Consider the following 22,442-nt stretch of genomic DNA (forward strand, 5'->3'; position numbering starts at 1 on the left):
ACTGACACAGAGAGGATATGAGCTTAGGTTCTTCTTGAGTTCAACGGTTTATTGTTGAACACACGAGGAGCCGACTGATCTAAAAAGTCAGTGGTTCACATCAAACAAAGACAAAAACATCAGGGGAGGGGAGGTATCTTGCGTTTCAATGGACACAGAACAATGTCCCCCATTCTGGATTCATTTTGAGCCGATACTAGAAAGGTGATTATCACTTGTTTGTTTATTCCATTTAAAAAGAGAGAAAAACAACATTTGAAAAGCCAAAGTGGCTTTGGCGTTAATGATTACTTCTCCAAGCCATAACATGAAGGGCACAAATCAAAGCCTTGGCACTGACAGACACACACACACACATGCGCGCGTCCTCTCCTACACACACACACACACACACAAAACCCCTTCCTTGGACTGATTACATTTTGCAAGAAGATTTAATTAAGGAATTTTTAATGAGGCTTCTGCTGGCACTGCCAAGAACTGTTTTGATATTTGCGCTGCATAATGCATAAAATTTGTCTAAACATCTCGGCAGTTGATGCACGGGGAGGCTGCAGATAAGCCCAGATACAGTTTCAATTTCCGTGTTGGGGTAGGGAAAAAAAGAGAAAGGATAGAAGAGGAGGGAGGAAAAAAATGGAAAAGGAGGGCTCATAAAAAGGGCAAATGTAGCACCGAGAGGGGAGGTAGAAGTGGGGGAGGGTCCTCTTTGGAGCTGCGGCTAATGAGTGCACACTAATAACTACATATATAAGTAAAAACCAGCTTTGTAAACGTGTTCATACTCAACCCTTGTGAAAACAGGAAAAAAGTTCCTCATCTCCTCACCACACTATAGTCTGTTGTTTTAAAGAGCTTCCCTCATGCTGTTTAGTTGCAGTTTTCTCTCTTTAAATGTTTTCATGCACCCGCTATTGCCTCGGCACTTTGATCTGTGTATCTCTATTGTAACTGGAGATGCGCTGCAATCTCTGTATCGTGGCGATATTAATATTTAATCTGCTGCTGAATAGCAGCGGCCCATTAGGCCCCCTGACGCGGCAAGTGGGAATTGTCCAGAGGCAAAGTGATACAGCTGGGCAATGAGCAGAGGGGTGGGCCATGGTCTCAGGGGAACGGGGGGGCTTTGTGTGTTCGTAAGTGTAAATGTGCGTGTGTGTGTGTATGTATGTACGTATGTGAAAGAAGAGTATTCAACACACTAATGCTTGGGACATATGTTGGCTTTATTGTGTGCACACGCATAGTTCGGCTTCTGGTTTTGTCTTCTCTAAAAGAGCCATCAAACCTTCCCAAAGCCCCCTCTACCCCATCACCATTTTCCAAACACACACACACAAACACACAAACTCACACAGCCAACTTAAAAAGAGTAGTGGATATGCCGTTCAATTAGCTTAATGAACTCAGCAAAGTGATCTGTAAATGCAGCTCTGGGATAATCCTAACAAGGAAAAAACCGAAAGAGAGATGGAAAAAATATTACTTAGCCCCCTTTTCCCCCTCTTCTCTGCACTAGCAGATGGAGCTCTTGGCAGCAGCAGTGCAAATGTTTATTTGTGTGTTTTCACTGGTAATTGGAGGATTTTAACAGTCATCATCGTCAGGCTTATAATCACCACCGTAAAAGTGGCTGTACTGTAGCAAGCAGAAGCCTTTTTTTAACTAGCACCAGAGTAAAATCTGTTTTTTGGACTCCAGATGAGAGATTGAAAGGGTTTGGGGTGACAAGAAGACAGAGCTGCGCTTACATCTCAGGATACCTGACCCTTTTCCTCACAGAGTAAAACTGTGGTTAACCTGAAAGAACTGTGCATTGATTTGACAAGGGTTTTCACAGCGTTGAGAAATAAAGTAGTCATGGGGTTCCCGATCCTTGAGTGAGCGTGTGTATGCGTGTCGGCGGAAAGGGTTTCTGTGTAATAAGTGTCTCTTACGGCTGCTTTGGAAATAAATGGAGCTAATTTGGCTGAAATTGGTGTGACAGACGGGTAAATTGTTGCAGCAGTGTGGAAAGCAGAAGTCAGTTTGAAGGTGTGAGCTGTGTTACTTTGAAGGTGAAACGAGCATAATGCCTTTGAAAACTCCTTCACCTGTTTCATTTTGCGCCGTTCCTGGTATTTCAAATAATTTCTGCACTAATCATTCTTGAATTGCTTTTGATTATTTTTGAATCAGGCCAACATCTTCCCGAGCTGCTTTATCATTCAGCTTTTTCATCCCTGTGACTGTTCTCTGTGCGATAAGCGCAGATGTGTTCCCAGTCTTGATGCCGGTTTAACTCACTGCTCTGTGTGACTGTTAAAATGTTGAAATGTGTCGTGCAACTTGGTTTTCAGGTTCTCTGGAAGTCAGCACTGTGGACATGTGCACTGTGCCTACCAGTACAGAGAGCATTACCACTGCATGGACCCCGAGTGTAACTACCAGGTGAGCGTGAGTACTTTATCACTTTTTTGAACATCATCCAAATACACATTTTACATTTTGTCCTGTATGCTGAAAACTTAGGTTAGGTTAGGTGACTTAAAGCTAATCATCTTTTTCTTGAGGACAGGGCAAAGGGGACGTGGTGATCCTTGGATAGACAAACAGTATAATGCGTCATCTCTTAGCGGTCACACCCAGCCAAAGTCTACTTTCATGAAAATTTTTTTGGCCTTTGGTTTGCTCAACAGACAATGGCTGTTTACATCCGTTCAGCTTGCAGGCTTCTTTCCAGGCACAGTTGGTCTTTGACAGTTGGCCTTTCGTCACAAGGGTTAATTGTAAATATGCTTGAAATATGGCTCTTTTTATAATCTATGTGTACTTTTTTCTAAAGACATCTGCCACTGACTGGGGGCCTGCCTCTAATCCCCTTTCACGTTATTAGTCTTGTCCTGGTCCCAGGAGTTGTCATGTATGGCACAGGAAAGAGAAAAAACACAGAGCAGATCATAATACAGGCCTTGTGTTTGCTGAAGCATATGGCCTCAGAGAGTTAGACAAACACAGGAAGATTTGTCAAAGATGTCAAAAATCCATGCACAGCTAGGGCTGTGTGTGTTTTCCTTCCTTTCCTAACAATTTTCTGAATTAAGCCATCTTCAGCTGTAATCTCCTTTGTCTGCTCCTGATCAAGAGAGATTACCGCTCGATAAATATTGTTTATGTGGTGAAAAGCATTACAGATCCAAGCTTTCATTTTCTGCATGAATCCCACTTCATAGTCTGATGGGACACATTCTTGGAGGAATACAAAGGAAAATCATTTCATGTCATTATTTAGAGTGTTAGTTCAGGTTATCATGGCAATTTCCACGGTCAGGTCCACATTTCTCTGTTGCTTTTGCGTTGCGTGGAAACACAGATATGCTTAGGAAGCCAGCTCTCGGGGATGTCAATACCCTGAAAAAAACAAGCAGGCAATGATGAGCAGCCCCTTTCAAAGCGATAACTCATGAAATGTTACATGACACACTCTCCTGGAATATTATCCCACTGCCAGGCACTGGGCGATTGGCTGAGTCTTAACATTCTCCTTTCATGGGCTTGTACATGAGGGAGAGTGTGCATCTTGCCACACTAGTGGGAATCCTAAAATAAATGTAGCAAGTGGCTCCCAACCTTCATCACCACTCAACTGAAAATGAGATCTTTTTCCCAGTCAGCTCTCTCCATGGCCTATTTTGGACGGCTTGATGGATCGAATGTACCATGACCGCAGTTCAACTTATCTTCCGGTCATCATTAACCATTAGGTACCAGAAAGCCCAAAGCCCAGAAATAAGCTCTTTTTTTTCAGGAAAATAATTTATAATGTGATGAATCCAAAACATTCATCAGTCAGATTAAAAATCCTAATGAAGTGTTTGCTCCTACAGGAGTCAAACATCTCAGAAATATGCAGTGGGAAACAGGCCAAGAGCAAGGGAATGAACAGCTGTGTGAGATCTTAGCTTTTTACTTGTGCGTGAGTGGAACACATGACACAAAGCAATTACCCTACTTTGTACAGCAATTAGTTGCTTTTTAGAATAGTTCTTTCTGATGTTTTTCCCTCAACTGGAGATAAATATGGATTGAAGACAGAACTGTCTCATTGATTTGCGCCTCTCCTGTTACAGTTTCTGTAACATCAGCTTAAGCCCAATTACAGCAGATTTGGTTGCTGCAGGTCTCTGTGGAGTGACTTTTCTGTTTTCCCTTCCTGTTCCTGGGTGTGGGAGGGATTTTATTTATTTATTTATTTATTTTGTAATTTTAGAAGGCAGGTCTCTTTGCATATTTCCTCATCATTACAGACGAAGCCTTCACTAAAAGCGAGTGTTAATGCTTTAATTAAAAATGGAATCATATCTCGGCGAATTGAAAGGGAAAACGTTTTTTGGTTGGCTTGCTTGTTTGTTTGTTTCTTTTGTCTTCTGTTTTCCCCTGTGCACGTCTGAGAAACCATCTGCATGGAACATAATTTTTCCAGAGCTAGAAACATCAGAACTGTGATCTTGCATGTCAATTGATTCATCTTAATTAAAAAAATACATTTTGGTGGAAGGGAAAACAAAATGCAGAGACAGTGGGTGTATGGGGAGCATACTTCATGTTCCATGTGGAAGCTTCTGCTGTGCTCAGAAAGTCCCAGAGCCTTTGGTGCTGCATTTGGATAGGACACAACTTTGAGATATGGAAAGTAAATCAATAACCACAGAACCTGTCATGTTTAAAGGCATCCTGGCCCTCTCCATTGCAGTGTGAACAGCCCTCCCTAACTGCCAATTGGCTCCTGCAGGTTGCAGCTGCTGCTTCCACAGAGATAAAGTGACTTGTTGCTGATTCTGTGACTGGTTTAAATAAACACCAACCTGTTGCCGTACACCCCCCCCCCCCCCCCCCCCCTCCCCTTTTGCAGAGGTTTACCAGTAAGCAGGATGTAATCAGGCACTACAACATGCACAAGAAGAGGGACAACTCCCTGCAGCACGGCTTCATGCGCTTCAGCCCCCTGGACGACTGCAGTGTCTACTACCATGGCTGCCACCTCAATGGAAAAAGCACCCATTACCACTGCATGCAGGTACACTACACAGAACCAGACCTCCTCCTCCACCTACACACATACCCACAATAAACCCACAAACACGTACAGCAGGCATGCGTGCACACAAAGGAAAAGTAAAATATCTGCAAATATAGCCACACATTTAAGCATTACCCTTGCAAAAAACCCACTTATGCAGCAAAAAAATGTGAAATATAATTTTGGGGATAAATTCGTCAATCCCTTTACAGTCCAGAGCCACCCAACAAATGTAGTTTTCAGTAAACCAGATCACACCCAGTCCATATAGAGCCTAGACCCTGGTTCTGTTCCAATTAAGAGCCTTGAAGCAACATTTTTGCAGCTATAACATCATTTCAGGTCAGTTTATAACATAGCACAGGTGAAAAAGGAGTTGCATTGTGTGAAGTCGATGATGCCCCGATCTGGGGTATCAGGCCACTCATAAAGAGTTGCAAACTTTTTTCATTTACACCAAAGCGTCTTTAAAAAGCGGTTTGACGCAACGTGTCCTACAGTGAGTGAAAGAAAATTAAAAGAAGGGTGAATACATGTGAGGCTGCTGGTGCTTTCCCCACCTCCTCGCTCTCTCACTCCTTAATTGGCATGGATAAAATTCAGTAAGATGTTTATATAAACTACACATTTTTCATCTTTTAGTACCAAGCAGCCAGTTGAAGATTATTCCCCCTTCTGGATTTGTTTAATTTTTTACATCTGCTTATTTTCAATGTGTCATTGTGCCGAGAGCTTTCATGCCGGCAGGGCAGCAGCACAGCGGAGGATGGCTTGAGATATATTCTTTTTTAAACCCCTCTAACGGCGTAATTGTTATTAGGACATTTCAGCCCTTGTTTTAACAGTCCCTGAGAACCTGCAGATGTTGGCATCGGCTCCCTTGATTTAGGGGGAAAAAAAACAGAGTGGCATTTTTTTCATTGTTTGACTCAATATGGAGAAGTTGCCCGGTTTGTACCGGTGAAAAGTGCCAGGGATGATATACAATTGCTGGTTTTAATTCAAACATTACCTGTTTTTTTCCCCTCTGTTGGCTCTGAGGTCTCCTGAGTACCATAACATTTTAAACTAAAGACCAAGACAGTCATCTTTCTCCCGTCTGCTTTCCTCTGCCCCCTCCACCTTTGAAATTTGTTCTCAGAGTTACAGTAAGTTTGTGGTGACTGCATCATCACCCTCCAAATATGAATTTCATTTTCTAAAAGGCAGCTTTGCCAGGAAGGTACTGTAGTTTCAGCTACCTGCTGTGACCACTGCTTGTTTCAGTCACTTTTTTTCTTTTTTCCAATTGTCACTGACAAGATTGTTTCCAATTCACAGGTTTCACTTGAAACTTGTACTGCTCTGGTGCACATTACCACAAATCAAATTGTGAACGTGTGAAAACAACCTTCTTCCACCCATTTCTAGGCCACCAGCATTTTCTTTAACCACACTGAGCTCCTGTCAGTATAGCTTGTACAGTATATGACATCTCTTTAAAGCCCTGCGTTATGAGTTAGACTTTCTTGCGAACTGAAACTCTCATGACTGCTGTGGGCTCAGAATTTGTTTTTCGATTACCATGCTTTGTCTCTGCTTTGCAGGTGGGCTGCAGCAAGGTGTACACCAGCACCTCAGATGTCATGACCCATGAAAACTTCCATAAAAAGAATGCCCAGCTGATCAATGATGGCTTCCAGAGATTTCGTGCCACTGAGGACTGTGGCACGGTGGGGTGTCAATTCTACGGCCAGAAGACAACACACTTCCACTGCAGGTAAACAGGCCTAATGGGATATTTTTTTTTTTACTTTGAAAATTTTTACATTAATTATACTGCATAAAATGAAATTATTCTTATATTTTCATTTCTTTTTTTTTATGATATTAAAGATTAATTTCAAACAACACTTACTGTAGCTGCAGAGTCCTATAATGGCAACTTGCATAAAAACAAATGAGTAGCAGAAAAAAAGAACTATATTCTTTTTTTCGTTCCTTATTGAAAGATAGATAAATGATAACACGACAAGTGAAATCACGAATAATGGCTCAAGTAATGCCTGTTTCTTTGCCTGCACCTCTATTATTTTTGACATCAAAGAGTCACAAATAGATGAAAAAAGAAAAAGCAATATATATTGGAACATAGTAGATAATTAAAATACACTTGTATTGAAATGCATTAAATTGCATTAGTTTGCATCAAGCTCTTATTTTGAAGGGCATGCACCACAACTGTTATCAATGGATACAGAGATACAGAATCACATGGTTGATTCAAACTCCCTCCCTGGATTGTATCCCTCTGGCAAAGGTTGCAGGTGGCAACGTGTCAATGAGCTGCTGCTGTGTTACTGAACCGCCTCAGTTATCATTCCTCCATTGTGAAGTATTTGAATCATGTGGACCCTCTCCATGGCACCCAACAGCACAGAGGTACTGAGATGGCTTTGTAACAGAGCATCATAGCCAATTATGTTTTCCCCTTTATTTTCCTTTTTTTTTCAGGCGTCCAGGCTGCACATTCACTTTCAAGAACAAGTGTGACATAGAGAAGCACAAGAGCTACCACATCAAGGATGATGCCTATGCCAAAGATGGCTTCAAGAAGTTCTATAAGTATGAGGAGTGCAAGTATGAGGGCTGCGTGTACAGCAAAGCAACCAACCACTTCCATTGCATCCGCTCAGGCTGCGGCTTCACCTTTACCTCCACCAGCCAGATGACCTCCCACAAGCGCAAACACGAGCGCCGGCACATCCGCTCCTCTGGTGTCATGGGCCTCTCTTCCACATTCCTGGCGCCGAAGGATGAGCCAGAGGAATCGAGCAACGATGACCTGATGGACTTCTCGGCCATCAGCAGCAAGAACTCCAGCCTGAGTGCCTCGCCTACGACCCAGCAGTCCACTACTGTATCGCACCTGTTGGCCACGCCTACCACCGCTGTCTCCTCCTCCTCAACAGCGGGCCACACCCTCAAACCTGCTCCCTCGCTGTCCAGCGCGGGCCAGCGTATGCCCAGCCTGCTCTCCCAGGCCCTGCCCAGCAACATGCCGGTGGCCCTTGCTCTTTCCAACAGCGCTCTGGCCGCCTCCAACCCATTCTTCCCCCTCATGCCCAGGCTGCCTCTCCAACCACCTCCGCCAGCCGCTAGCCTGATATCAGCCGTATCTTCTGGGGCCCACTCCATGCCCACCGACTCACTGACCCAAGGTTGCTCCACAGCGGGGGCAGACGGAGCCATGGCCTCTACCCCAACCTCCTTTGCCACTTCGTCCATCATGGAGAAGATCTCAGCAAGCAAAGGTCTGATATCACCCATGATGGCCAGACTGGCAGCTGCTGCCCTGAAGCCCTCCAACAACCCTGACATAGGTCAGTCACTTCACAGTTGTCATCAATCTACATCATTTGTGTGGATACGTGCATATTGGAAAACAATGTGTCAAAGAAAATCATCAACAATTTGAATAATCAAATAATTTTTAGGTAATATACCAAATAAATATATCAGCTACTCAAGTGCAAATTTTCTCCTTTGTTTGATATTATGGGAAATTTAATATCTTTGTGTTCTGGAATGGTGGTCAGACAACACAAGCAATTTGAATTGATTAATCTAAAAATAATGGACAGATTAATTTATGACACAGCCTTGTTAATAATTCCTCTTCTATAAAATAAAATGAAAAAATTGATAGTCAACTGTAAAGGTTAGCTTTGCTTGTTAGTCTATTTAGAGACAGAATAATTAAAATATATGACAAACAATAACCTTTTGAGCTATGTCAAAGTCCAAAGAGAATATGCTGCTTGTATACTAAAAGCCACATCCTTTTTTTTCTGTGTGTGGACTTCACTCCACTACAGCCAGAGAAGAGAAAGTGCACTCAGAGGTCATTTCTATCACTATCCCACGGTGGAGAGAAAGGCAGAAAAACTGCTGCTTTCAGGCTTAAAGGGACATACCGGAGGCATGGTCCTCTGCTCTGGGCTTGTTATTGTGTTGATCGTTTGTTAGATACCCACAATCCATTTGGAGATAAATGCGCTGACAGGGGAGAGTAGAGCCTGTAAAAGTCTCTTATGATGTTCGGAGTGGGGGCTCCTGGGGCTTGTGTCGAACATGTTTCCTCATCATTGGTCTCTTATCTGTGTCTGCGCCCGTTCCAAGCAAATGGAGGTGGAATGAAATTAAGTTCAGAAATTGCGAGAACAAAAAAATGTTGTTGTTTTTTTTTTCTTTTTCCGTATCCTCTATGCAAACTGATAAAAAAACAGAAATCACTCAGGCAGAAATGACTCAATGCACCAGAGCTGAGAAAGAGGCTTTTTTTCACTGATACAAGAACTCAGACACACTTGCATGCATCAGCAAAGACACACTTTTTGAATTTCTAGAAACCTTCTGTTCGCTCAAAAACATGTCAGTATCTATTTAGCATAAACACAATTCACATAAATTTTGGAGGTAATTGCCTTGTCTATGTTTATCATATTGCTCTAAACAAAGCTTCTGAAAATGAAAATGAAGTTAAAGCATTAAATTTATAATGTACTGCAGAGCACAGTCTTGCATTCGGTAGCAGTGGGGCCTCCTGTGCTGAGCCTGAGCAGGTGGGGTGCGGATTGTAAATGGGGCTGCAAGGGGGAGCATCTCCGGATGTTGGGACTGGGAAGGATTACAATTCCTGGTGGTGTTCCTGGAGCAGGACAGGCCCTGTGAGAGAGCTGGGGCAGCTGCTCCGGGGAGCCGAGCTGAGCCCAGGCTGTCAGGCTGAGCTCCACCTCTGGGCTTCCAGCAGGTAGTCTGAACACTGGGAAGGCCCCCGCTGAGGGTGGGGCCTCCACAGATGGTGCCTTCACCACCCCTCTCGTTGTCTCACTGAGAGACTGCATCTCAGATCTCTCTGCTGGATAACAAAGCTGGCTTGAAATAAGCTCTTCTGGCTCAATCAGACTCTTTATCATAAAAGCTCAGTGCACATGCAGGATGGAGGGGGTAGCTGCAGTTTTGTTTCTCATATTTGCTTCATAAAATGTGTGAACAGGACATTTGGGGCTAAAATGGGGAGGAAGTGGTTTGTGCTTCTCTGTCAGAAAGGTGTGAGAAAAGTCACAGTGTTCATGGCTATTTTTCACAGTGTTTATTTTTTCATGGGGTTGTGAAACTTCACCTCTGTACTGGTATTGTGCATTTTTCCTGTTTCTGCTTTCAGTATTCGCTCAGTATTTTTTTTTTATTAATGTTCTGCTCTAATTTACCCCTAAGTGTTTTTCCCTGAGATTCAAGCATCTGAAGGGTTTACTAATTAGACACACAGTACAAATGATCTCTCACAAGCTCTGTATCTTATCCAGAGTAATTACATGGTGATACATTATTCCTGGATAATTTCCAGAAAGAAGCTGCTTTGAGTCAAACTCATTTGTTCTCCTTCTTTGGGAAGTAAATAGAAAAAAATAACTTCATGATGTGTAGCAGAATAAGAGACTTATGGTTTATAATCCACCTTAAACAGTCAACTTCTCCTCTGATATGGTGAAGGAATGCTTTAATCTGGCTGATGATCCTATAGTGAGTGGCTGCTCTTCATATAATGTGTTCTCATTTGGTCTGAGTGTTGATTTAATTGTCAATGACAAGGCAGGGTCTGTCTGGCTAGTTAATTTTGGGTGTACTCGTATCCAGTCGGGGGGAGGGGTGGCGCACTGGACGGAGACTTGGTTAGCGTTCAGTGACCTCAAACCAAACGCAAAATTGTTTGACTGCTGTTTTCCTTTAGCCCCACCCTGACCCCACCTCCAGCCCCTCCAACCTCAGCCATTGTCAGACTGAACTGACACTGACACTTCCCCATCTCCATCTAGCTTTCAGCTGACAAGGCCCAAGACTGGCTTTTCCACTCCTATTCTGCCTGATATGTCTCTGGGTCATCTTGTAGCAGGGGGGAAACTCTGGTCGGTTTCCCCCTTACGTAGGCTGGGCTTGTTTTCTCCCCAGCAAGAAAAAGAAGAGGGGCCTCACCAGGCTGAGGGCCAAGGGCACACACTTGGTTGCCCATGACCTTGCCTGTCACTATCCCTCAGCACCAGCTCCACTTCCTAAACAACAGATTCCTCACCAAACCAATCAGGCCGCTGGTACTCCCCAGTCTTACAGTGTCTGAGAGGCTGCACCAGGGTCACCCCTCCCACTCATATTTACTCTTAAAAAATAAAACACCACTTATTGTCTACCGAAAGCCCTGCTTTCTCTGTGTAGCCTCAGGACAAATTAATATTTCAATCCCTTGGGGATCGGGGGTGGGGCAGAATTCACCTTCCTGTCAGCATTTTTACCCCACGTCATCTTCTGGTCTTTATTTATTTCATTTCAGCACTCCTGTCCTCGCTCACAGCATCCACTGAATACCTATTTGGAGGAGAATGTGATCGAGAGGTCACGCTATTTGAACCAATCCGATTGGCTGTCATCTCCAATCTGACCGACATAGCACCCCTGTTCCTTGTGGGTACGCTCAGTGGCATTGGCTGCCGTCCGTTGTCAGGCCAACGAGGAGCCAGGGAAGGTGGAAAGGGAGGGGGGTGGCCAATCTGAGACTGCCACTTTCCCTCAGCATTAGCATCTCACTTAATGACCAGTTAAGAGGCAGCCTGGCAAATGAGTTGTGACAAGTGCTGCAGAAAAAGGAGTCTTTTTCCCTCATATCTCCCGCCTCTCAATCACCATTTAAAAGGCTTGACGGCCTGACATAATTTCGCAATAATTATCACTCGGAGTATTCTTTTCGGGCCAGGACAGAAGTCAGATTGGATCTCATCATGGGGTAATAATGCTGACCAACAATAACTTTGTTGTCTCTTCTCTCCTCTGCGTCTCTGGCCTGATCCTCAGGGAATGGGCAGCTGCCTTCAGCCAGCCAGTTCAATCTGGTTCAAGTGAAGCAGGAGCCAGTGGACGCCAACTCCGGGGCCTCCCAAGACTCCACGCAGGAGCACAGCCTGGACCTGAGCAAAAAAGACCACAGGTACACATTGTACCTGATTGTTGTTGTAAATTCATCTCATATATTCAGAAATAAATCAACAAGGAAATAAGATTTCTCTGATTGATAGATGATTTCTATATTCTTGGCATTCTTATCAAAAATTGATATACTTGTGCATACAATTAGAAAACCCAACACATATTTCTTAGTTTTTGTGAGAGAAGGATGTTTATATGAACCTTCAACTCCAATTTTCCCTGCAACTCACAGTAGATCTTATTTCTTAAGAAGACAGCATTTTTCTTCTTCATTATACAGGCACACCTTGTGTGATAAATAGTAATATTTACTGTTCTCATGCAAATCTTGACTAAACATTGTTCATTTTCCTTGTTCCAGTAATGAATCAAATGGACACCCTGTACCAGGGAATACATCTCTTTTATCCTCGCTTATGAATAAGGTAAGATCCATCCATCAAACGCCTTTCATCCAAAGACAAATTAGCGGGACACGGAGGGGCCTGTTTGTTTTTTAATGTTTCACCGCTAATAAGATGAGTTTGTATCATTTAAATTTTCCAGCCATTTTTCATACAGTGTAATTTTCACTGCACCTCTCACAAATTAATATAATGAAGCAGTAGCTGGGTGTCGTGCCAGATATATAGAGATGTTTGTTTTTTGATGAGCTGTTTTGAACTCACCGTCCATTTTTTCTCCTCCTTTATACTTTTTCTTCCCCCGCCTCGCTCTACATTTATTTATAGAGTTTGTAAATTATTTGATTAAAAAGTCAGAGGAGGAAAAAAAGCAGGAAGGCACTGCCCTCATTTATTACCACGCTAAATGTTAGCGTATGGAAATGGAAATGTGTGGGGGGGTTTTGTGTAGTTTGAAATGGACATTGTCTTAATCATACATCTTATTTGATTGGTACAAATGCGTTGGGTGGTTTCCATTACATTGATGGTGTAATGACAGATCAGCCTCCATTTTTTCTACCCTCACCAACTGATCAAACCCCCCTCCCCCCGCGCTTCCCCTCCACACAGCGACGCACGTGTCATCTTTTTTCACCTCTCCCCGGGAGAGCTTAACTTCAGAGTTGCTCTCCTCAAAGCAGTCATTAAACCCAGACAGTGGAGGAGCTTGAAGACCTGTTGTCCAACAGCTCCTCATGTCATGTCAGCTTTTAGGGGCTTGATTCAAGCCACCACATCACATAAAAGGGTTAACAGTTACTCCCAGAGGACGCTTGGCAAACGCGCTTGGCCTGCACTCAAGCAAAAGCCTGGATGTTTATAAATCTGGCTGTGCTTTTTTGCCTCGCCAAAACATTTGTGTGTGTGTGTGTGTGGGTGTGTGTCTGTGTGTGTGTGTGTGTGCTAACTCTCAGAACCTCACTAACATATGCAGGTGCCCAGCTTACGTATGCTCTGCTAACCAAGCAGCTGGTTGTTTATGTGCTGTGTGTTTTGTAGATGTCACAGGTGAACCCTGGCCTGTTCAACACCATGAACCTGAAGACAGAGCTGGAGGCAGGCCAGAGCAGCACAGCCTCAGAGGCAGCACAGTATCTGAACAGGGTCCTGAAGAGGCCCATGGCAGAAAAACCCACTGAGATCTGGAGGACATACCTCCGCAGGTATAAAACAGGCAGGAAGTGCAGAGAGTCACTGTAGTTTGATTCACTTAGACTTGACTCATTCATTTTGATAGTGAGAAAACAGTCAGGGTGTTTAAAAGTACTGTTCATACAGTAGAAGGCCTTTTTCTGTAAATGCAATTCCTCACATACTTGTATTATTGGAAATCCCCTAAAACCTAAAGAATCCGGTCTTGCAGGAATTTGTAATGACTTACAGTACGACAGACCTACGACACTTACTGTAAAATGAGGACTTGATCCAGCCGTCCTCTGAGTGTTTGTCAGTTGAGAAACCAGTAAATTGACTGTCTTCGTTATCTATGTTAAGGTTTGACGTAGATGACTTCTGTGAGGCTCAGTGTGACTTCCTTCAGAAAGTGCACTTTCACTGCCTGGTAGAGGACTGTGGTGCACTCTTCAGCACTGTGGATGGGGCCATAAAACATGCTAAGTGAGTGTCACGCTGGTATGATCCACATTTTAGGTTTTGGCTTTATTGATCAACATAAAAATAAGCATCCACCTTGTTTTTCAGCTTCCACCTCCGAGCCACCTTGAAAGTAAAGTCAGAGCCTCAGTTCGGTGAGGGCAAGGACTCCGGGGAGGGAGCCCCTCTGCAGCCTGCTGCTCCCGTCTCTATGGCCAACAATCCCTCCATGGATGTGGCGCACCTCACTTCCTCTGGTGGCTACAGCTCCCCTCCTCCCTCCCTGCTGGCCTGGAAGCAGCTGACCGGCAGCATCCCTCAGATGCCGGCCTCGATGCCCAACCTGCCGGCCAACTCTCCTCTGGCCACCACCTCCCTGGAGAATGCTAAGCCACAAGTCAAACCTGGTTTCTTGCAGTTCCAGGAAAAGTAGGAGAAACATTTATTTGTGTCTTATTTAAATCACACTACAATGTGTTTGTTTTCCTCTTTAGGCCAAGTGTTGATTAAACTGTGTTTTCCATTTTTATTCATCCAGTGATCCTTGTTTGGCTACTGACTGTAAGTACTCAAACAAGTTCCACTTCCACTGCTTGTTTGGGAATTGCAAGTACGTGTGCAAGACGTCTGGCAAGGCTGAGTCCCACTGTTTGGACCACATCAACCCCAACAACAACCTGGTCAACATCCGTGACCAGTTTTCCTACTACTCTCTCCAGTGTCTCTGTCCCAACCAGGTGAGTGTGCGGCTTGATAACTCAGCCAGGAGCTGAATCACCTTCTGTCATCTCCCAGAGTTTTCTAAGCATGAAGTATGCTATCTATTAGACCAGTGTTTGAGGTTATTTGACTCAAGGCTTTCACAACCGCTGCTCCCCGTCTTCCATCTCTGCTGAAAAAGACAGTCGACTCACCCCAGTAATGCCTGTTTATATGTCAATGATGTCATTTTGACTGCCGCATTCTCCTCTCAGAAAAGGCCAATTTAGCTGATATTACCCAATAAATCATTGTCACTTGCACAGTAAACAAGGCTGTCTGGAATAGGGCAAAAATCAGGGGAATGCTTCGCAAATGAAACCTAAATGGCAGCCCCTGCCTGCTCTCATGAGCCCGTATTTGGAAAACCGTTTAAATGAATTCATTAATGTGTCGAAAATCACCCCTCTCACAAAAAGTCCCCCCCCCCCCCCTCCTCCTCCTTCCCCTCCCCTCCTCCCCGTAGTCTCCATCTCCTGAACGGAGCAGATCTTATTTGGCCCAGTCCTGAGGGATCTGAGCCTCACAAACAGATGGTGGTGTACAGACATGTTAGAAAGGAGGGGTGTTTGTGGGCAGCCTGGCAAAAAAAGTCATCATACTCAGAAATGACCAGAAAATGAGGGACTGGGAGGTGTTGATTATGCTTTTAGAGAAACTGCGTGTAGTGCTTCCTTTAACTTTGCACACAAAGAAACATCAAATAACATTAATCAACTCCTTTGGCTTTCAAACATTCACCACATTTGACTCATGAAATTGGAAATGATGTGCCTCTTCTGCAGCACTGCGAGTTCAGAATGAGGGGCCACTATCACTGTCTGCGGCCCGGCTGCTACTTTGTCACTAACATCACCACCAAGCTGCCGTGGCACGTCAAGAAGCACGAGAAGGCAGAGCGCCGTGCCGCCAATGGCTTCAAGTATTTCACCAAGAGGGAGGAGTGTGGCAGGCTGGGTAAGAAAAATTACTTCTGATCCTGTTAAAGTTTTTGCCTTTTTGTCTTTGCCTCTACATCTCAAGCCCTCCGTGTCTAAACACCGCACCTTTTGATAATATTTCACCGGGAGAGGTGTGTGGATTAAAGGTATTAAATTGAGAAAGATGTAGATTGATTTTCAGTGGATGTTGCAAGAGGATATTCTCTGTGTTTACAAAGGGAGAGAGACCAGTGTTGGCAAACACAGTGTCGTACGTTGTGAGTTGTTTAAGAGGCATGAAACAAGTCTGCCTCATAGGTTTTGTTGCTGTGTTTTGCATATTCACAATGGCACCTCAAGTCCCAAAGGTAGTCTTGCCTGTACTATATGAGCAATAACGTCAAAGGGGGCAATCACATCCAGGTTGTTTTCTTCTTCCTTTTGCCCCTGTCAGAAATGAGCAATTAGGTTTGTGTTTGTTAATTATCCGGCTTGTCTGGTTTAGCCTGTTTGTGTTCTGAAGCTGCGCCTCACAGCCACCGCTGCCATCACACAGAAATGAATTAAAAGTGATCTGTTTTTTTCAGGCGGTTACACAAGCTTTTCAGAGCGCAGAAACAAAAGCAAACAAAAACAGGCCCTAAACAGCTGTTTTTTGTCCCCAGCCTGATCTGCCAACTGTATTGTTTGGGCTGGGGAAAAAAACAGAAAGGATTACCATCGGTAGCACTCCAGTCATAAAGAATTGATGGGTTGCCAGTATCCATGGCAGCAACATTAAACTGAACACCGCTGATGATGTTACCTGGTTTCTGTCTCACAAAAGGCCCTCCGTGTCACGGGGGTTACTGTTATTTGCTCAACTTTGCGTGTTTAAAACACTGTGTGTGCAAAAGCTATTTGATGACACAGACGTGTTGTGCTCTTAAACTGGGTGCCATGGTTACTGACATGCTAGCACCTGCCCAGCATGTTACTCTTTCAATTATTTCTGCCTGCTTTTATATAATGGTATTTGATTAACAGACACAAAACGAAACATTCATTTAATTTGAAATCATAAAGCAATTAGAGGTAGACCGGTTAAAACACGAGAAAAGAACAGAAGAATATGAAGCAGACAGCAGTACAGTGGAGAACAAAAGGAAAAATGACAATAGAGATACTTTGAAAAATGAATTTAATATGGTAATAATTGTATATTTACTTTGGTTTGCAGGGGTGTGTGCATTATTGGCCCACAGAAAATGAGAATTTATTTATGTAAATTCCTAATTGAATAAAGCATGTCAGTGTAATAAAAGAGCTCCACAGGTTTAGTGCACAGAAGCCTTGACTTGCTCAGTGTGACACTGGAGTGATCTAATATTCCTCCTACATGTACACTCTGAAACACTTTGAAACCCGATCCCTCTTTTGTCAGAGCTATATCATGAAATTAAAAAAACCTAAAAATATTTCACTTTGCGTTTGATCTAATCATAACACCGTCTCACTGATGATATTGCGTTTAGTGCAGGAGTTGTTCTCCGACGCCTCTCAACGAGCCAAAGATAGATTAATCTGCGAATGCAGAATTTACAGTTGTCACCGCTTTCTTTTTGCAGGTTGCAAGTATAACCAAGTCAACAGTCACTTCCACTGCATCCGCGAGGGTTGCCAGTTCTCCTTCCTGCTCAAGCACCAGATGACCTCACACGCACGCAAACACATGAGGCGGATGCTGGGGAAGAACTTTGACAGAGTCCCATCCCAGGTACGAACACACAAACGGTGACATCTGACGCATGCTGTAAAATGTAATTATCTGAGAATACGTGTGGAACACGTCAGTGAGCTAAAACAGGTGCTGAAAAGTTTATTGAAACACATTCCAGCAAAGCCAAGTGCCTCACACACCCTTTCACTGAGAGGCTGAATTTACACAGCATAGATTTAGTTTCCCATTGTTAAGGCTCAGCGATTTTGGTTTTGCTCCGAAAAAAAAATTAAAGTGTATTTTCACCAAAATTGTGTGGTCCCACAAACACATCATGTTTTAGTTGCGGTTTCTGCTGCAAGAAGATGAGAAACCGTATGGTTATAGAAACTGAAAAGAAAAATGAGAAAAAAAATTCAAATGAGCTGAGCATTTCACTGCAAAATGTCTTTTTTGAGAACAGATTTTCATTTTCAGATTTTTTTTTAATTATGATTTTAGCTCAAATACAGTGAGGTTTACCTCACTATTGTGCTTCCTGCTCTGTGAGTCAGATTCAGGTAAAAGAGTTCATTCTGTGCTCTGTTACACCAGATATGTGCCCCACTCATATGCTGTCATACCAGTTAGTGACAAATCACTCATGGCATTCTTTTGATCAATTTTTCACACTTGCGTACTCTGTTTCCCAGCCTCGGCTCTGTACTGTACTGAATTTAGACATGTGGATTTTCTAGTTTTGTTTGTTCTTTTTTCATTTTGAAGCCTTCATATGACAGAAGTGTCGGTTTCATTCCTTCAGAATGCTTTTGAATACAGAAGAAATTCTTGGTCGTCCGCCAAGAGCCAACACCTGCATTAATGACACGTTATTTTCTCAGACGTTTGTGCCAAACGTTCCTCTTCAGTGAAGATTTATTGTTTCGCAGGTGATGCCAGTTGGTCAGAGGGCAGATGAGATGCAGCATGCGTCCGGTATGATGTCCGGGGCTGTAGCCAACCAGTCTGGTGTCAACTCCAGCTTCTCCTCCGCCATCATGGATGAGACTGATGATTACATGGACTACATGGGAGGCGGGGCCAGCCCCTTGGGCCTCTCCTCCGAGTCCTCCAACCAGGACAGGAGCTGCACCAGCACACCTGTAGGCAACGATGGCTCTCCATCAGGTAAGAATATGTAAAAAATAAAATAAAAAGGGAAAAAAAAACTGAGCGTTTTCTAAGTGTCAGCTTAGAGAACTTTGATTAAGTTTAGGTGAAAGGTTTTCTCTTCTTACATTCAGCATCACACATCATGCTTCACCCAGTCCACACTCAGCTGCCTAACCCAGAAAACCAGCAACTTGTCATTTCGTACGTTCTTCAATCACGTATTTCATGATTTAGTAGTTTGGCTTATAATCAATGGCATAACGACACATCAGTCATATTTTATGGGGTTGATGACAATGCTGTATTCTTATGTTCTGAGTCGTGGTCAAGATCCTCTGCAGTTTGCCTGGTCATCCTCATAAAACATCCATTTTGTACATCAGTAGTCTGAGTTATTGCACTGTATGTAGCTTATTACATTTTCCTTTGGCCAGAGATCATCCCTGTGGCTTTATGTCTACTTTAGCACTTTTAGCGGGTTGGATTGTGGGAGAAAGGACAGGAAAGGAGCAGCGACCTCCTTTCCCTCAAACTTACTGAATAAATGTGATCTCCTCTGCTTTTTTCTAAATCTGAGCCTGCCTGTAATTTTCACATTTCTCCATGTGTTGCCAATATGATCCACTACTCTCATCATTGTTGTTTTGGCTGGTGTTTGGGTTACTTGTCTTGAATGGCCCTCATTTTGTATCATTCTCTTATCTTTTATCTTTCCCTTTTTACCTCCCATCCCTCTCTGTGTGTGTGTGTGTGTGTGTGTGTGTGTGTGTGTGTGTGCGCGTGTGTGTGTGTGTGATCTGGCCCTTGTATTTGCGTGTGTGTGTGTGTGCATGTGTGTGTCCTTGTATGTGTGTTTCTTCCCCTCTTGTCTGTCCTTCACCCTCTCTGGTCAACCTGTCTCTCCAGGACAAGGCTACCCCGCCACCACCTCTGCTCCTACCACCCCTGCTGACACTAGCGCTACCCACAATGCACCTCCTTCTTCCCCTCCTCCCCCACCACCACCACCTCCTCCCTCAGCTCCTCAGCCTGGCCTCCAATCCCAGGCCCCATCCCTCTCTCCCGCTCTCCTCCGACCTCCTCTCCCCTCACTCCCATACATCCTCTCTCCATCCTGTCTGTCATACTCTCTGCTCAGCGCCTCTCTGGGAGCCACTCGGAGTGTTGTCATGCCAACCAACACACCAGCTTTCAGCCCCATCATTGCCACTCCGTCTCCGGTTAAAAATGACGTCCCTATAGTTCAGGATGCTGCAGGTACTTATCCCCGGCGCAAACCAACACTGCAGCTGTCAGTTGAGTCCTGTGCAGCATTTAACTGTGTGATCCAGCCTTTCTCTGCACAATTGTTGTGGAAAGACGAGAAAAGAAAAGGGGCTTTCCAGCATGCAACATTTGTGTAGAACTGATGAAACGTGCATGCTTACTGAGTGGGTACCGTAACAGACCAAATGTGTATAATAACTTCTCGCACACCGTGTGTTTTCACTTTTAGTTTTGCTAGGATTTAGAGATACAGCAGTAAATTTGGCACCTGTAGTATAAAGCCTGGGCCTTGTTTAGCTTCCATTAACAAGACTGCATCAGCAGCCTCTTATTTTAATCACGCCTCAAGTTTTATCGAGGCCCACTGCTTCCTGTCTTGCAGAACAGGGATCACATCATTAGCAGTGACCCTAGGGTGTTGCAAAAGGTGGGTGCCCCTCATAAAACAACATGGAGATAAGAGGGTTGGTTAAGACCCACAGCTCTGCCTCTGTTTGGAGGCTGGAGACACCCTGTAAAAGTGTCATGTTCCAAAGTCAATCTATCATTTTCCCCCTCCTTTAATCATTCTGGGAATTAGGAATAAAAAAATTTGTGGCTCTCTGTGCTTACTCAGCTGTGAACCACTTCTCGCTGAGTAAGGTTGCACATTAGAGTTTCAACTAGGGCGGCCTCGCAATGTAATTTGCTTGTAGTTTGTGGATTTTACTTTGTGAATCAACTGATTATTCTTTAATGTGCTTCCTTCCTTTCTTTCAGGCAACACCATCTCCATTCCCACAGCCACTGGTTCAAAGAAGCGCTTCTGGATCATCGAGGACATGTCGCCGTTCGGCAAGCGCCGCAAGACCGCATCGTCACGTAAGATGCTGGATGAGGGGATGATGCTGGAGGGCTTCCGGCGCTATGACCTCTACGAGAACTGCAAGGACTCGGGCTGCCAGTTTTCTCTGAAGGTGACCCACTACCACTGCACACGTGAGAACTGCGGCTACAAGTTCTGCGGCCGCACCCACATGTACAAGCACGCGCAGCACCACGACCGCGTGGACAACCTGGTCCTGGACGACTTCAAGCGCTTCAAATCCTCACTCAGCTGCAACTTCCCTGACTGCCAGTTTTCAGGCAACAGCACCCACTTCCACTGTCTGCGCTGCGGCTTCCGCTGCACCGACAGCACCAAGGTGACGGCCCATCGCAAGCACCACGGCAAGCAAGATGTGATCAGCGCTGCCGGCTTCTGCCAGTTCAGCTCCAGTGTTGATTGTGAGATTCCCGACTGCAAGTATAAGCTCAAGTGCTCACACTTCCACTGCACCTTCCCCGAGTGCAAGCACACGGTGGTGGGCATGTCCCAGATGGACTCCCACAAGAGAAAGCATGAGAAGCAGGAGCGGGGCGAGCTGCCGTCTGTGTCGCCCAAACAGGAAGGGGTGCACCACCTGGGAGGAGGCGTGTCTGCGGTCCCTCCGGTCTCCATGGGTCTGTCTACTTCCTCACCTGGCGGCCTGCACGGGTTGTCCCGCACCATTAACAGCAGCGCTCACTCCATGCTCTACCAAACAGGCGGCATCGTGTCTGAGTACAACCACCCATACCCTCCATCCTCCGTCAGCCTGGACAGCTCCCTCAACCTGAGCACCGACACCAGCAGCTCCCTGTTCTTCCTGAAGAACGCGGTCGGCCTGGGTCTCAGCGACTCACTGGACCTCAGCAAGAAGATGCAGCACGATGTAGCACGATCCGGCCACAACCCCGCACCCCCGCTGGGTCTGCCGGCAGCTCAGGACGACACCACGGGAACATCCGGAGAGGCTGAAGATGACCTGTCGCCAGAGGAAGAGGCGCACGCGGAGGAGGAGGAGGAGGAAGAGGAGGAGGAGGAAGAGGAGGAGGCAGAGGAGGATCTCAACACTGACTCAAATGACGACTCCACGGCAGAGCCTGATGGCGAAAAGGACAATGGCGAGAGTTTCGATGCTTCCGTTAACCACACTGATACTTCCCAACTGGAAAAGCAAGACGTTGGTCCATGAAAAAAAAAAAACAAGAACTAACAGTGACTGTAGGAAGTGAAGAAAAACCCTGTGTACTTTGAACAAACAAAATGAAAGTGGCCTCATTTATCATGTTTAGAGACTTCAGATGACAACAAAAAACAACAGCGTGGAGAAGATGACGGCCCAAAATGATTTATTATGATGTTTACAAGATGACCAACATTATTAATTCAATTATGCATTAAAAAATATGAACGGAGACACACAGAATTAGGCCCTGGTTTACACACGGGGCAGCAATGTAAAGCATTTTACTACACATCAGTCTTTTTGTGTGCGTGCATGTTTGACTTTAATTTATTTTTAATTCTTTTTTCACTTTTTTGTGTGTGGATAAACAAAAACGTTAGAAAAACAAAAACAAATCTCTCTATATAACTATATATGTAAGTGTGTGTGTGAACGATGATATACAAAAGGAAATTGCTGGCTCAGGCGACATGAACTGCAGGGCCGTGGATACGCAGAAAA

At 44.5% G+C, this 22,442-nt stretch overlaps 1 protein-coding gene across 5 annotated transcripts in view; it reads left to right on the forward strand.

The window, feature by feature from the left end:
* The window catches only part of casz1 (castor zinc finger 1), a 74,231-nt gene extending 52,204 nt beyond the window's left edge, over positions 1 to 22,027 (forward strand). For 2 of the 5 annotated variants that reach the window (XM_041945545.1, XM_041945544.1), the window contains exons 5-19: positions 2,340 to 2,436; positions 4,892 to 5,056; positions 6,646 to 6,818; positions 7,553 to 8,421; positions 11,945 to 12,077; positions 12,438 to 12,501; positions 13,522 to 13,685; positions 14,017 to 14,139; positions 14,224 to 14,544; positions 14,654 to 14,852; positions 15,660 to 15,831; positions 17,402 to 17,550; positions 18,423 to 18,660; positions 19,552 to 19,902; positions 20,671 to 22,027. In XM_041945545.1, the coding sequence (XP_041801479.1) occupies positions 2,340 to 2,436; positions 4,892 to 5,056; positions 6,646 to 6,818; positions 7,553 to 8,421; positions 11,945 to 12,077; positions 12,438 to 12,501; positions 13,522 to 13,685; positions 14,017 to 14,139; positions 14,224 to 14,544; positions 14,654 to 14,852; positions 15,660 to 15,831; positions 17,402 to 17,550; positions 18,423 to 18,660; positions 19,552 to 19,902; positions 20,671 to 21,947 (4,495 nt within the window). In that variant the 3' untranslated portion in view covers positions 21,948 to 22,027. The remainder of the gene's footprint in view (positions 1 to 2,339; positions 2,437 to 4,891; positions 5,057 to 6,645; positions 6,819 to 7,552; positions 8,422 to 11,944; positions 12,078 to 12,437; positions 12,502 to 13,521; positions 13,686 to 14,016; positions 14,140 to 14,223; positions 14,545 to 14,653; positions 14,853 to 15,659; positions 15,832 to 17,401; positions 17,551 to 18,422; positions 18,661 to 19,551; positions 19,903 to 20,670) is intronic. The other 3 variants (XM_041945546.1, XM_041945547.1, XM_041945548.1) reach the window with 3 other exon arrangements.
* The last annotated feature ends 415 nt before the right edge of the window (positions 22,028 to 22,442 follow it).

Source organism: Chelmon rostratus, chromosome 10 (genome assembly GCF_017976325.1).
Source record: "Chelmon rostratus isolate fCheRos1 chromosome 10, fCheRos1.pri, whole genome shotgun sequence".
Lineage (NCBI taxonomy): Eukaryota > Metazoa > Chordata > Actinopteri > Chaetodontiformes > Chaetodontidae > Chelmon > Chelmon rostratus.